Genomic DNA, 14,541 nt, shown 5'->3' with positions numbered 1-14,541 from the left:
GTTGCTTATGTAACAATTGCTAAACACTATGTTTAAGCTTAAACTCTATTGGACCAGTTAGGTTCACTACTGGAGCAGTAGGGAGAAATGAAAACCACACAACTGAATAATTTAGAAAAAGAATGCCGGCTTGTATTTTGTAAATAAAAATACTTACAAAAAAATGAATCACCTTGAGGAAATATTGATATGTGAAATTTGTACAATGAGCTCAATATGAATGAAATACATCAATAGTACAATAGACTTAGATACCGGCCATATATCCTGCCTATAGTTTACTAGGGTGCACCTAACTCTATCTTAATCTGAGGGTCTCTCAGATTTCAATGGTCAAAGTTCAATAGCAATACAATAAACATGAATCCACAGAAAAACACAACCCGATTCACAAATACTGACTTATAAACCACTATGACATGGGTAAATTTTTTAAAAAAAGAATACAAAAAATATATGGCAAGACTTCACAATGGTTGTCTAGCAATGATCAACAATTAATTTGACAGAGCTTGAAGATTTTCTTTTAGAATAATGGGCAAATATCGTACAATCGAGGTGTACAAAACTCTGAGAGGCTTACCCAGAAAGACTCACAGCTGTAATTGCTGCCAAAGGGGATTATAACATGTATTGACTTAGGGGTGTGAATACTTATGTAAATTAGATATTGTATATTTTATTTTCAATAAATGTGCAAAAATGTCAAAAAAACATGTTTTCATATTATCATTATGGGGTCTTATGTGTAGATGGGTGAGATAAAAAAATATTTAATCCATTTTGAATTCAGGCTGTAACACAACAAAATGTGAATTGAGTCAAGTGGTATGAATACATTCTGAAGGCACTGTATCTGCACATATCTGACATAGCACAACATTTTCAGGGACACTTTGGGCTTGTGAGGGCTATATTCAGAACTACTGGCAAAAAACTATACAACAGTACAGAAGAATCATTTGTTAAACCATTTTTTTCTCCGAAAAATCTATTTTATCAATTAAATAATGTTTCTTATTCATGTACAACAACAAATCAAAATACCCAAAAATGACTTTAAACATACATTTTAAATGCAATATATTTTTATTACTATTCTAAAGTAATTATATTCAATTACAAACAGAAAAAATAAGTCTTCAAAGGTGGCAGTCTCCATGTGATCTCATTTGGTGATTCAATATCTGCTGCTTTTATTCAATGTCACTTGGTTTAAGAAGTAGTCCTCGGTCTTAATCGACACAAACCTCAGTGAGTCCGGAATGTGTGTAGCAGGGCTTCTTGGTTGCCTCGTAGTTGGATGCCTCAGTATTGTGAGATACAACTTCGGCTAGCTTGGTGTCGAATGGGTTCAATGCCACCTGGATGGCAGGCTCAGAGTCAGGCACAAGAAAGTTCTCTGGGATGCTAGGCAGAGGTGGCTCACACTCTCTCAGGCTGACGGCACTCTTTCCGGGTCTCTTTACCGTTTCAGATTTGTCCTTGGTGGAGATTGACTCCTTTGACTTGTGCAACTCTTTTGCCGACATGTCAGAAATGTGGGCACACTGTGGTGTGGATGATGCCTGTTTCAAACCAAAGTGTGAAGATATGCTCTCCCGAACTCTGGACACCAGTGTCTGTGGTTCATCGGTGGCTGGTTGTCTTTTCTTCAGCCAGGCAGCGGCCATAGCATCAGATCTCCTTCTAGCCTCCTTGGAGATTCTCACAGCATCATAGAGAACCACTATTACGATGAAGCCATAGAAAAAGAGCCCCAAAATCAGGTTCACCTTCACAAGTGGCTCGGAGTAAGAAGGGTCGGTCAATATGTTGACTCTGGGTTTGATCTTCAGGGTGCTCTTCTGAGCTTTTGGAGCTGAAGCCTGAACATTTTCTTTGAAGACGTCATCGTCACCATGTAATGCTGTTTGCTTGTAAGCCAGTAGATAAGGAATAAGTTTCTCCACAATCTTCTGGGGGACTTTAGCTTTACCTGGGAAAGTATCATCTTTCACCCTCTCAAGTTGTTCCAGCATCTGGTCCACTTGCACCATTTTGGTCAGTTTTGCAACATTGGGGATGTCCTGAACAGGGTGGTCCTTCACTGGCATCAAAGGCTTGTGCTCTGGAACAGAAATCAGGGGCTCCACAAGCTCCGAGGGGTACTTGGCAATTTTGGAGGAATATCCTTTTGTCAACTGGCCCACATTACCTGGAGAAGAATCGTCTTTCACCCGTAAACTCTCAAGTTGTTCCAGCAATGTCTTAAAATTGGTCTCTTTTGTAGCGTCAGGGTTGTTCCGAACAGAGTGGTCCTTCACTGGCATCAAAGTCTTGTACTCCGAAGACGCCAACACATTTGCAGGAACAGGGGATATGAGACAGAAAATAACAGCCAAAAATAACATCTTCTGGGAGAGCTGTGCCATTTTTATGAAAGAAATGAAATCGTCTTTCAAAGGTAGGCAGTACAAATTACAAGTCAAACTACTAGTTAGCTAGCTAGCTATGCTTTGCAAAAGTGAATTGGGTCTACTGTTCACTGTCAAACATACACAAGATATGGACCCAACATGATGTAATAGAAGAATTGATTATGACGTCACCAGTTCTAGAATGTTGACAGTGGACAATCAACAATTCTGTAACCTGCTCTTCATTGTATTTATTCAGTAATAATTTATTAATTAATTTATTTCTATGGATACATTTTGCAAACTGTCCCTTAACTGGTTTTAATGCCACATTTTTTTTTGTGAGCATAGATGTGAGCATCATAGATGCAATGGTGACCCATCATTCAGGGCAGGTGGTGCAGAGCCACACCTGTTTAGCAAAAAAATGTATTGAGTCAATAAAACTGCATACAAACTTGGTCTCTTTTTATGCTTTCTTGAGTGACACAGCTCCAAAATGCAGGTGTTTCAGCCTAGCTCAGTGCTTTCTGTGGTGGTGGGGTGGCCAGCGGAAAATACGGCGCGTAGGGGTTGGTAATGTTCTCTAGTTGCCCCGTGATTGGCTCAGTGTTCTGTCACTCATGGGAACACTACGTCACCACAAAATCTACGGGGAGAGATCGAAAATCCGAGCCCCTTGGGTGCTGCCATAGAGTTACATTAGAAGTGCCCATCCAAGAAGGCTTAAAGTCATTGGCCACTGATAAAATGACGTCGAAATCACGTTATATCTAGCGTAGCTTTGATTGGACTGATCGTGTCAACATCATACTTTCAAACTCTTAGCTAACAGTCATCATCATGAATCAAGTTGACAATCTACTGGCAAATCCCTTTCAATCCTTGTCATATGAAGATAAATTATAAACAGATAAAACATTATTGGACATAAACATTACACAACAAGTTGGAAATTGCAAATTCAACAATGAGTGGTTTGGAAGGAATCGGTGGCTGCAAGCATTGCAAAGCAATCACTAGCCTACTATTCAGTGGAATGGGTGTGTGGTCTAAGTCTGGGTTTAAGGGTCTCTTTTCCAAGCTTAAAAGGATAAACATTCAACATTGGCCATGCTGTCAATCCAACATGACTGCTCCCGCACTCAAAACAACTGAAAACTGGGAAATCTCAGACTTCAGTGAGTTCAAAACAACTGGGAACTCTGACAAAAATGAGCTCTGACTGGGAAAATACGTTTTGAACGGTCATCCAACTCGAAATTGCAAGTCAGGTACTCGGAACTCTGAACTGAAGATCACTGACATCATGATTCAACCTTGTTTTTTTCAGAGTTCCCAGTTGTCTTGAAAGCACCATAAATCCTGAGAATGCCAGACTTTGATGACAAAAATTTGATAACAAAATTTGCCCATGAAGGAACGTCGCGCCACCTTCCTGTTTAAGTGAGCATAGCACAACAAGGTGAGTCCAAAAATGTTTTGTATGGTGCTGCATAAATTATGTAATATGCTAGGGAGATATGTATACTGTCGCTAAGAAAGTAAGACTAAGTTTATGTTGTGTAGTAAGCTGTTAGTAGCTCATGTGCCTCACCCTAATAATTTGGTCCCTTTTCCCCTCATAATATAGCCTACTGTGATCTTGGTGTTGCAGATGTAGCCTATTGCCTGTTTTAGAGAAATGTCATTATCAAATATTGTAAGAGCTTTCATTGTCTGCTTATATGCCCCCTTAATTTATCCTTGGTGTACAGGGAGAATACTGTAAGAACGGCCCATGTTCTGAATTCTGTACTGTACATTTCAAAAGTGATGAACAAATAGTTATATCAACTATGTCTGTCCTAGCTTGCTCATTAATGTCTTAATCGGAATTACGGATTGCCTGTTATCCGCTCGTCGTCCCCTTATGCCATAGTTTGTACATCTCAATTGTCAGTAGAAACCACATTTGTTTAAGCAAGTCAGCCATATCAGCTACGTTTTTTTTTAATTAGGCTGAATGAGCTGTTTCTCTACCAGACAAGACTCCGATGATAGCCAGGTGTATCAGTGGTAAGTTGTTGGGACTTTGCCATTGGGACAACTTTATGTAGGTCCTAACAGTTTATGGGCACCGTTTGTCACCGTTATAGTGCAATTAATGTATTGTTTAGTGTTGTGTAGTGGTTTTGCTGGCATACACCTGAAACATTTATTTGTTTTGCCCCACCAAGATTTACATGCTAAAATCACCACTGCATAAATATGAGCATCATCATCCAAATAACCATACCGGTTTACATTCAGATGAGCCAGGAGAAATCACAGATGCTTCCAATGCTTCACCAGGCCAGAGATCCTTCAGGAGATGGACATGGACAGTCAACCCCGCCTGAAGAACACCCATAAGGGAAACACTGGAGCTCCTGATGCAGTCGCTGTCGCTGCTGTGAACACCAATCAGGTCAAAGTGAAGATCACCAAAGGCCAGTAAAAAGAGAGCAGGCACCGCAAGTACAGGCACCACTGCGCTCTGATAGTCGGGTGTGGATTGATCTCAATGAGGAAACATCGTTGAGCAACATGACATTATATATTTTTCTCTCTATTTTTGGGTAATCACAATTATGATTTTGCACTTGAGCAATACAAAAGTTTTCACTTGTCATTGCTGTTTCCGTCGTTCTATTGAATTGAACACTTTTTAAATATTCAGCTGATACAGTTTACAGCTGGTAAGACGTCATGTCCCAAGGCTTTACTCTGGGAAGTGTTGGTGAATATAAAGGTAAATGCTGAAAGGCGATCGGGATACGGTGGCGCTCGGCATAAGTGCTACTTTAGCGTAGTAGGTGCATCAACGCTATTTGCAACACTGAAAGAGAGCACACAGCGCTTGTGAAAGCACTGCTTGTAAAATAAAATGTGTTCTCAATGATTCACCTCGCTATGTAGAGCTTTAAATAAATACCCTCCACTACATCCCTAGTCCTACAGTCATACAGTGTAGAGGTAATTCACACTGAACACAGGAACGAGGAACTTTGAAACAGGGACACTTCATTTCCAGTTGGACAACATCATGGAAGACATGGGGTCGCTCCTCACTCAATAATGGTTGGCTATTGTGAGGAAAGACCGGTGCGGTCATAGCAAATGTCTTGAATTATAAATGAGGGGTAGAATTGGCATAGGGGGTAGATGAATGGATCCTTGCATGACCCTCTTTGGTGTGTGTGTGTGTGTGTGTGTGTGTGTGTGTGTGTGTGTGTGTGTGTGTGTGTGTGTGTGTGTGTGTGTGTGTGTGTGTGTGTGTGTGTGCACACGTTCTAGGAATGGGTTACTGAACAGTCTGAGGTCTGTCAGTGAAAGCAAGTGAGTTTGGAGGAGATGGATGCGTTTCCCATGGGGATGAGGTGGAGAAGCATCTAGGCCATTGATTTTCAATGTTCCCTGTGCTTTTAATGGGCACCATGACCAGGACTAGATCAAGCCAACCAGACACACACCCACTCACACCGACTACATAGCGCTTTTGAGTTTCATTTGTTACTTTTTAACTCAAACTACTCTCGCTCACTTTTAGACTTGAGCATGAACCCGAGCTAGGTGTCCCTCTCTTTTGCCCTCTCTCTCTCTCTCTCTCTCTCTCTCTCTCTCTCTCTGTCTCTCATCTCATCTGGGCGAGCCAACATCTGATAGAGGTCATAAAATCTCCTCATTAATTAATGAGAGCCTGCTGTGCCAATACCAGAGTGGGACTCCATTTCAGTCTAAGAGAAATGCAACAGGGAGCGTGGAGAGGGGAGATCTATACTATATACTGTGTGGTTGTGTAAGGATGGGTGTAAGGATGGGTGTAAGGATGGGAGGGAGGGAGGGAGGGAGGGAGGGAGGGAGGGAGGGAGGGAGGGAGAGAATAAAATCAGGGCTCTAGATAAGTTTCACTGAGCTGAGATCAAACCTGCGCCAAAGTCTTCCTGAGCAGGAAGTTGCCTGAGGGACAGACTTCAGGCGCACCTCCCAGTCGAGTTCCTTCTTGGTGTTACGCTGTTTTGTGTGTATGTGACACGGCAGGTTGAGCAGGTTTCTATGGACTCTTACCTTTCACACAGTTGACTTTGAAGCAGGCAAGTTGTTTGATGCATTAGGTTTGGCCTAGAGCAGACTTATACAGGCCTGAAGCTCCACAGCGCTGCTACTACTTTTCATCTTTTTAATATTTCCCTCTACAGCGACGGATTCAGACCTGGGACAAGCCCGGTTAGTGGACTCTCTCAATAACGAATGGCATTAACCAATACATCAACTACAAGACCTTGACGGTCAGATTTGAATACCCTGGCCGAGACTGAGAACAGCTAAAAGCTAGAGCTAACACTTAGAAAAAAGAGATGTAAGCCTAGCATTGTGCTAGTGCATCCTGTACCTCTTCTGTACTTAACTTATTTACTTATTCTGGTATTGTATACTGTTATTTTGGGACATCTGATGAGAAACAAACTGATGATTTGAATTCTATGTGCTACTTTTGAAATATAACCAAACACTGGAGTGGTTGGCTATTAACAGAATTAGGATAAAATCCCTGAGCCTCCCTCCCAAAACAACAACACACACACACACACACTCTATCTCAATCCCATCCAAATCCCCCCCACTCATTCGTTAGTTCATCCGCCTGTGTTTTTTTTTTTATGTGTTGCTCTTTTGTCACACTGCATAAACAGATTTTGTTGAGCCTTATATGGCTGATGTGGCGTGATAGAGAGAGTGTGGATCAGCTATCTCTGCTATCTACACCGCTGCGAGGATAGAGGATCAAGAGGGGAGAGGGGTTAGCGGAGATGCTAGGCTAATCAAGCGCAATGATCATAAGGGGCATTAGCGCAACAGAGTGGGAGTCCTGACCTTGTTTAGACTGAGCGAGAGGAAGATTTTTTATTTTTTTTAAAGAGAGAGAAAGAGAGCGAGAGACCAATCAGGAGGTGGGAAAAAAGAATATGACGAAGGGAGAGAGGGAGAAGGTGATGAAAAAGAGGGTGGGTGGGTGGGAGGGAAAGAGGGAGAGACAGGGGGCAAGTGTTTGGTCACTGAGCGAGCGTGGGGATAAGTGTATGGTTAATTACTGCCACTCTGTTTCTGTCAGCAAGCAGGCGACTAGCTCGGGCTCCAGTGGAATGGCTGGCCACTCTAGCCTCCCCTCCGTGTGTCTGTCTCCTTCAAGTCCCACCCCTTAGTCTCTCTGCTTGACTTCTCCTCTCCTCCACTCCTCTCATCCGTCTTCACTTAGTCTCCCTCCTCCTCTCCACTGCGTCTCCCCTCTACTTCTCTGCTCCTCCTCCACTCTAAATTCTCCTCCACTTGTCCTCTCCTCGATTTCTCCTCCTCTCCTCGGTCTTCACGCCACCACTCCTCATCTGCCATCAGTTTCTCCCCCTCCTCTTCTTTTTCTACACTCCTCCTCTTCCTCCTCTACTCTACTCCCTCACTGCACTAGTCCCCGCCCTATCAGCCACACCCAGCAGCTGCCTCTCCGGCTAATGAGCTGTGAGAGGGAGTGAGGGGGTGGGGGGGGGGGGGGGGGGGGAGAGACAATGAGAGAGAGCAAGAGCAGGACAGGGTGAGCTATCCTCCTGTAATTAATTCATTCTCCTCGACCTTAGTCATTGTTAACACTCACTGGTTTGGTTCATCTACTCACCTGCTGCCATGCAAAGCTAACACATTACGTGCCAGGCTAGCACATCTATCCATTTACATACACATTTACATGGCTGGCTGTCTCTCTCTCTCTCTCTCACACTCACACACACACACACACACACACACGCACACACACACACACACACACACACACACACACACACACAAAACAAATGATCTATTCCATAACAAATTCAGTCATGAGTGAATGGATAGAAATAAAGACTCCTGAGTATTGCAGGTAGCATGTCCATACCTCACAGGGTCTCACACACACACACACACACACACAAACATTATTTCACCAATCCTGTTTATCTTTCAAATCCTATTGTTATGATACCTAACAATACACACACAAAGAGGCAAAGCACTTCCGGGCAGAAAATAGCAGAAACAACGCTCCACACACACGCATGCACACAAACACTGCCCCGTCTACATGCGCCAAGTAACTAACCCTCATTTAGCCAGTTAGCAACAAAAGGTTCGGTGCCAGGGGACTTATGCTATTGTAGTGTGAGTGGGAGCAAATACACCTGTCCAATGAGATATACCCAGATTAGAACCTGCCTCTTCCGAACAATCTATTTATACAACTAATAGGAGGCTAGGTAGGGTCAGACGTCGGTCATATAGTACCTTCCTTCTGTATAGCTGGGAGAAATCCACTTAGCCACATCTACTTTCACCAAGTCTGCCTCTCATCTGTTTCCCATTGATTTGTTTCGTATAGGCGGCTCCCTAGGAAAGAAGAAATGTCTGGAGTTGCCGGGGCCACCTTCTGAAGTTGTGATTCAAACCAATTGAGGCAATTTTCTTTTAGGCTTGGGGCAAGTATAGCTTCAGTATAGGATCGCTGGTAGGAGAAAACACTGAGACAGTCGTCTGAGATGACTAGAATTCCTTATTGACGCCATCCATCAACGCAGGTTGTTATCCACGACAGTGTTCCAAAAAGCCAGGCGAATAGCTCCTGGGTGGTTGAAATGGGTGTTGTTGAAATGCAGTTAGACATTTCAGCAACACCCATTTCAGTGAGCTCTTGAACCGCATCTTAACAACACCCATTACCACCAAGCAGTATCTAAACAAGCACACAGGTTTCGTGGTCTTAAGGCTTTAGCTGGTCTGTCTGTCTGTCTTCATTGTCAACGTCTTGTCGTCACTCTAATGAGTGTGAAAACATGTTCAGAGGCATTGTTGTTACATACAGTGAGGGGGAAAAAGTATTTGATCCCCTGCTGATTTTGTACGTTTGCCCACTGACAAAGAAATGATCAGTCTATAATTTTAATGGTAGGTTTATTTGAACAGTGAGAGACAGAATAACAACAAAAAAATCCAGAACAACGCATGTCAAAAATGTTATAAATTGATTTGCATTTTAATGAGGGAAATAAGTATTTGACCCCCTCTCAATCAGAAAGATTTCTGGCTCCCAGGTGTTTTTTATACAGGTAACAAACTGAGATTAGGAGCACTCCCTTTAAGAGTGTGCTCCTAATCTCAGCTTGTTACCTGTATAAAAACACCTGTCCACAGAAGCAATCAATCAATCAGATTCCAAACTCTCCACCATGGCCAAGACCAAAGAGCTCTCCAAGGATGTCAGGGACAAGATTGTAGACCTACACAAGGCTGGAATGGGCTACAAGACCATTGCCAAGCAGCTTGGTGAGAAGGTGACAACAGTTGGTGCGATTATTCGCAAATGGAAGAAACACAAAAGAACTTTCAATCTCCCTCGGCCTGGGGCTCCATGCAAGATCTCACCTCGTGGAGTTGCAATGATCATGAGAACGGTGAGGAATCAGCCCAGAACTACACGGGAGGATCTTGTCAATGATCTCAAGGCAGCTGGGACCATAGTCACCAAGAAAACAATTGGTAACACACTACGCCGTGAAGGACTGAAATCCTGCAGTGCCTGCAAGGTCCCCCTGCTCAAGAAAGCCCATATACATGCACGTCTGAAGTTTGCCAATGAACATCTGAATGATTCAGAGGACAACTGGGTGAAAGTGTTGTGGTCAAATGAGACCAAAATGGAGCTCTTTGGCATCAACTCAACTCGCCGTGTTTGGAGGAGGAATGCTGCCTATGACCCCAAGAACACCATCCCCACCGTCAAACACTAGCCAGTCTCCAGACCTTAATCCCATAGAAAATCTGTGGAGGGAGCTGAAGGTTCGAGTTGCCAAACATCAGCCTCGAAACCTTAATGACTTGGAGAAGATCTGCAAAGAGTGGGACAAATTCCCTCCTGAGATGTGTGCAAACCTGGTGGCCAACTACAAGAAACGTCTGACCTCTGTGATTGCCAACAAGGGTTTTGCCACCAAGTACTAAGTCATGTTTTGCAGAGGGGTCAAATACTTATTTCCCTCATTAAAATACAAATCATTTTATAACATTTTTGACCTGCGTTCTTCTGGATTTTTTTGTTATTCTGTCTCTCACTGTTCAAATAAACGTACCATTCAAATTATAGACTGATCATTTCTTTGTCAGTGGGCAAACGTACAAAATCAGCAGGGGATCAAATACTTTTTTCTCTCACTGTAAGAGGAAGAATGTGGGACAGTCACAGGGCCTAGTGCCACGTTCACTATTTCCTAGTTGTGATGTTGGAAATACGACTTTGCTTCATTCATGTGCTTTTTGGTCAGAACAATTCTTCAATAAGATTTTAGCTAGCTTGATAAGCTTGCTAACATTGATCTGACTTGGATGGTCATCCAAGCTAACTAATCTATGGAGAGAGAATGTTTTTGTTACCTGTCTTTTAATAAGAAATTCATTTTAATTAAATCAGATAAGTATATAACTGCTGCCAAATAATGCCATTAACACATATTGCTAAGAATGGGACAGTAGGGTGACTGCTCTAGCTGGTCTCAAACCCAGGCCACAAGCACCAATGACAAACAACCTAACCCCTGTCCCAATAAGGGATATCTCTAGGGCATGTGCTTATTGGGCCAGTATAGTTAGGCCCTGTCCAGAAGAAACTCTACCCCCTCCTCTCTAGGTCCTTGTGTGGATCTGAAACAACTTGATAATGTAAGCAATAGGGTGAATAAACCTTGAAATAAATCTCAGCTCTGATAAAAGTACATTCAAGAAAATGAACTGAACAAAAATATAAATGAAACACGTAAAGTGTTGGTCCCATGTTTCATCAGCTGGAGAAAAAGAAATCCCAGAAATGTTCCATACGCACAAAAAGCATTTTTCTCTCAAATTTTGTGCACTAATTTGTTTACATCCCTGTTAGTGAGCTTTTCTCCTTTGCCAAGATAATTCATCCACCTGACAGGTGTGACACATCAAGAAGCTGATTAAACAGCACAATCATTACACAGGTGCACCTTGTGCTGTGGACAATGAAAGGCCACTTTAAAATGTGCAGTTTTGTCACACAACACAATGCCACAGATGTCTCAAGTTTTGAGGGGGTGTGCAATTGGCATGCTGACTGCAAGAATGTCCATCAGAGCTGTTGCCTGATAATTCTATGTTAATTTCTCTACCATAAGCTGCCTCCAACGTCATTTTAGAGAATTTGGCAGTACTTCCAACCGGCCTCACATAGACCACGTGTAACCACACCAGCCCAGGACCTCCACATCCGACTTCTTCACCTGCAGGATCGTCTGAGGAGGGGTGGGTGTGCTGATGAGTATTTATGTCTGTAATCAAGCTCTTTTGTTTGGGAAAACTAATTCTGATTCGCTGGGCCTGGCTCCCCAGTGGGTGGGCCTGGCTGCCAAGTGGGTGGGCGTATGCCTACCCATGGCTGCACCCCTGCCCATTCATGTGAAATCCATAGATTAGGGCCTAATGAATTTCTTTCAATTGACTGATTTCCTTATATGAACTATAACTCAGTCAAATCTTTGAAATTGCTGCATGTTGCGTTTATATTTTTGTTCAGTATATTTTAGTGATCATAGTGATTCAGGATTATCATTAAAACAGGTCAAGATGCCCCACCAACATTAGACAACTATACAGAAAGCCATTAAATTGCTGAAATAAATCAACAAAATCAATGATGAGAGAATAGTCAGATTAATACCTTAAACAGATAAGGTGGCGTAGCCGGAAGATCAGAATATCGTTAACCAAGATGTTGTGAGTCCAAATCCCAGGTGAGGTCATGTTGAATAATATTTACTGATTCATTGAACAAGCACAATGTAATCATGTATGTCAAAGTGTGTCAAATATGTCAATTGAAAACACTGTGTCTTAAAAGCACAGTGTTTGTGAGTATCCCTAACCTTGCCAACAGACAAAGAGCTGTGAATGGAGGGGCCTTGATTGGCTTGGCATCAGTAACGTGATGTGTGTTTTTGGGGGGGACACAAATGTTTTGGCCACATTCCCATGAAACATGACTAGAACATTAATGTGTCCAGTTTTCTGTAGGTTAGGAGAATATTCCATCAACGTCCCGCCAAACATACACAGAGCATGGTTGCCATGTTCTCAGAATTTAAGATATTCATGTTCTAGTCATGTTTTCTCCTAACCTACAGAAAACTGGACACATTGATGTTCTTGCAACGTCCGCATGAAACGTGTCTGGAACATTCATATTTTTCAGTTCTGAGAACATGGTAAACCGTTCTGGGTAAATTCTATTTTACATTAAGGGAATGGTCTCTTGGAAAAAATCCTTGCCCATCACGGGAACATTCCTGTGAAAACGTTAGTTAATGACCTAATGAGACTCTTAAGCTAACTTTCTCTAAAGTTGTGGGAACGTTTGTTGTTAGCTGGGATTCAAGTGAAACTTCCCACTGGGAACTAGGCGCTTCTGATAACTCTGATTGGACATGAAAGCGGCAATCCCTCAAAAAGACAAATTGGTGAAATAAAATACCAGGTCAACTGTGCAGGAGGACTAAAGGCTTGACATTCAATATGTACTCAACTGTCAAAAGCAGGAATTAACAAGAAATGTCCAATAAAGGTAGCCTCCCTTGAAAATATGTCATTTCTGTGCGTAGTTTTGTAAGCAAAAATACACAAATTTCTGTGCGTAATTTGTTGGGAAAATCCAGCATTATAATCCGAATAAATATAATTAATTTGAACAAATCTGGATTTTTCTGAATGCTCAAAACTGTCGCATCATTGCCAATGTCTGCACCTTGAGCGGAGCCTAGCAGACTAAAAGAGACCTGGCTCACTGTCCACATTACTTGTGCGAGTTGTGACATCTTCGAGTCCAAGTGTCAACATGTATTTATTAAATTAGTCCCGCTTGAAGCCACAGTCCTTACCTGATGTGTCCCACATGTTCAGCTCAATCCTCTGTTTCTCGATCTCGAAACTTGCCGTGTAGTTCTCGAAGACAGTCGGGACATAATTCTGAAAAGAAACATTTCAAATGGCAAAATGAAAACCTAAATCTTCCCAATGATTCAAAATGATACCATGTTCCATTCCCACTCATCTCGGCGGATAAAGTCTGGTGTAGGCCTATTCCTCTATCACATATCACATGTAGGCTATGTGCATATGGCAGGCACCATATTCATTCTGAGCCAATTCTAAGACACACATGGCCAGCTAGAATGTATAGTGATAAGGCAAAATGTGTGTCATTAAATGAAAAATATGTGCCATAGATTTAGGCTATAGATCCTATGCTATAGACAGGATCTAAAGCCTAAAACTTTAGAATCCTTAAATGTTTTAAAACAGTTTATGGAGAAGCCTGATGCGCGCATGGTGCGAACGCTAAACGAATATTTTTTTGAAATTAAAAGAATGACTTATTTATTACAATCGTACAAACTTCGTAATACAGTCTCCATAACGTACCTCTGGGTACGAGTCTTTGGCGAATACATGAAGTAATGCCGTTTTGCCACATTGCGTATCGCCGACCACCACGATCTTACAGCGGCTGCCCTTGCTCTCCATAGTGCCGTCTATTTGGTTATGATGCGTCGCCTTCTTTTCATTTAGCTACACTCCAGAATAGTCCCAAAGTCAAAGTGTAGAAAGTAGATACCGGTGAGATTTTCCTCCCTGTTTTCAGTTTTAGTCCTCGTTGTGTGTGCCTTCCCGAAGCTTTGACTGTCAGACTTAGAAGTGTAATAAATAACTCTTTAGCGCGCCTGCATAGCCTACTCCACAATGTGTCTGCTTGCCACGGCTGGATGCTGACAGAGCGTGAGTTTGTGTTTTCACTTTCCTCTTTAGACCCGCCCATCTGCCACTAACAACCAATGAGAAGGACTGAGGAGATAACGTTTATTTGCATGCCAACTGTTCGGGATAATGTCATAATCATCCATCAACAACACCTTTTGATCAAATCTGCAGAATAGTTTTTTTCCCCCTCTTTGTGAAATAAATCCCCTCCTTTACAAGAACACATACCCCTATGCTCTCTCTCTCTCTCTCTCTCAGACACAAACACACGCTT

General features: G+C 42.4%; 1 protein-coding gene across 1 annotated transcript in view; it reads right to left on the bottom strand.

Annotated features, from left to right (window-relative positions):
* Nucleotides 1–14,305, bottom strand: part of LOC115160715 (rho-related GTP-binding protein RhoN) — a 49,470-nt gene extending 35,165 nt beyond the window's left edge. Inside the window, exons 1-2 of the mRNA XM_029711033.1 lie at nucleotides 13,932–14,305; nucleotides 13,388–13,475 (exon numbers count right to left, since the gene is read on the bottom strand). Coding sequence (XP_029566893.1) covers nucleotides 13,388–13,475; nucleotides 13,932–14,033 — 190 coding nt within the window. The 5' untranslated portion in view covers nucleotides 14,034–14,305. The remainder of the gene's footprint in view (nucleotides 1–13,387; nucleotides 13,476–13,931) is intronic.
* Nucleotides 14,306–14,541: the final 236 nt, after the last annotated feature.

Source organism: Salmo trutta, chromosome 2, assembly GCF_901001165.1.
Source record: "Salmo trutta chromosome 2, fSalTru1.1, whole genome shotgun sequence".
Lineage (NCBI taxonomy): Eukaryota > Metazoa > Chordata > Actinopteri > Salmoniformes > Salmonidae > Salmo > Salmo trutta.
Note: the sequence above shows the minus strand (reverse complement) of the source record. Positions and strands in the feature narration are given on the sequence as shown.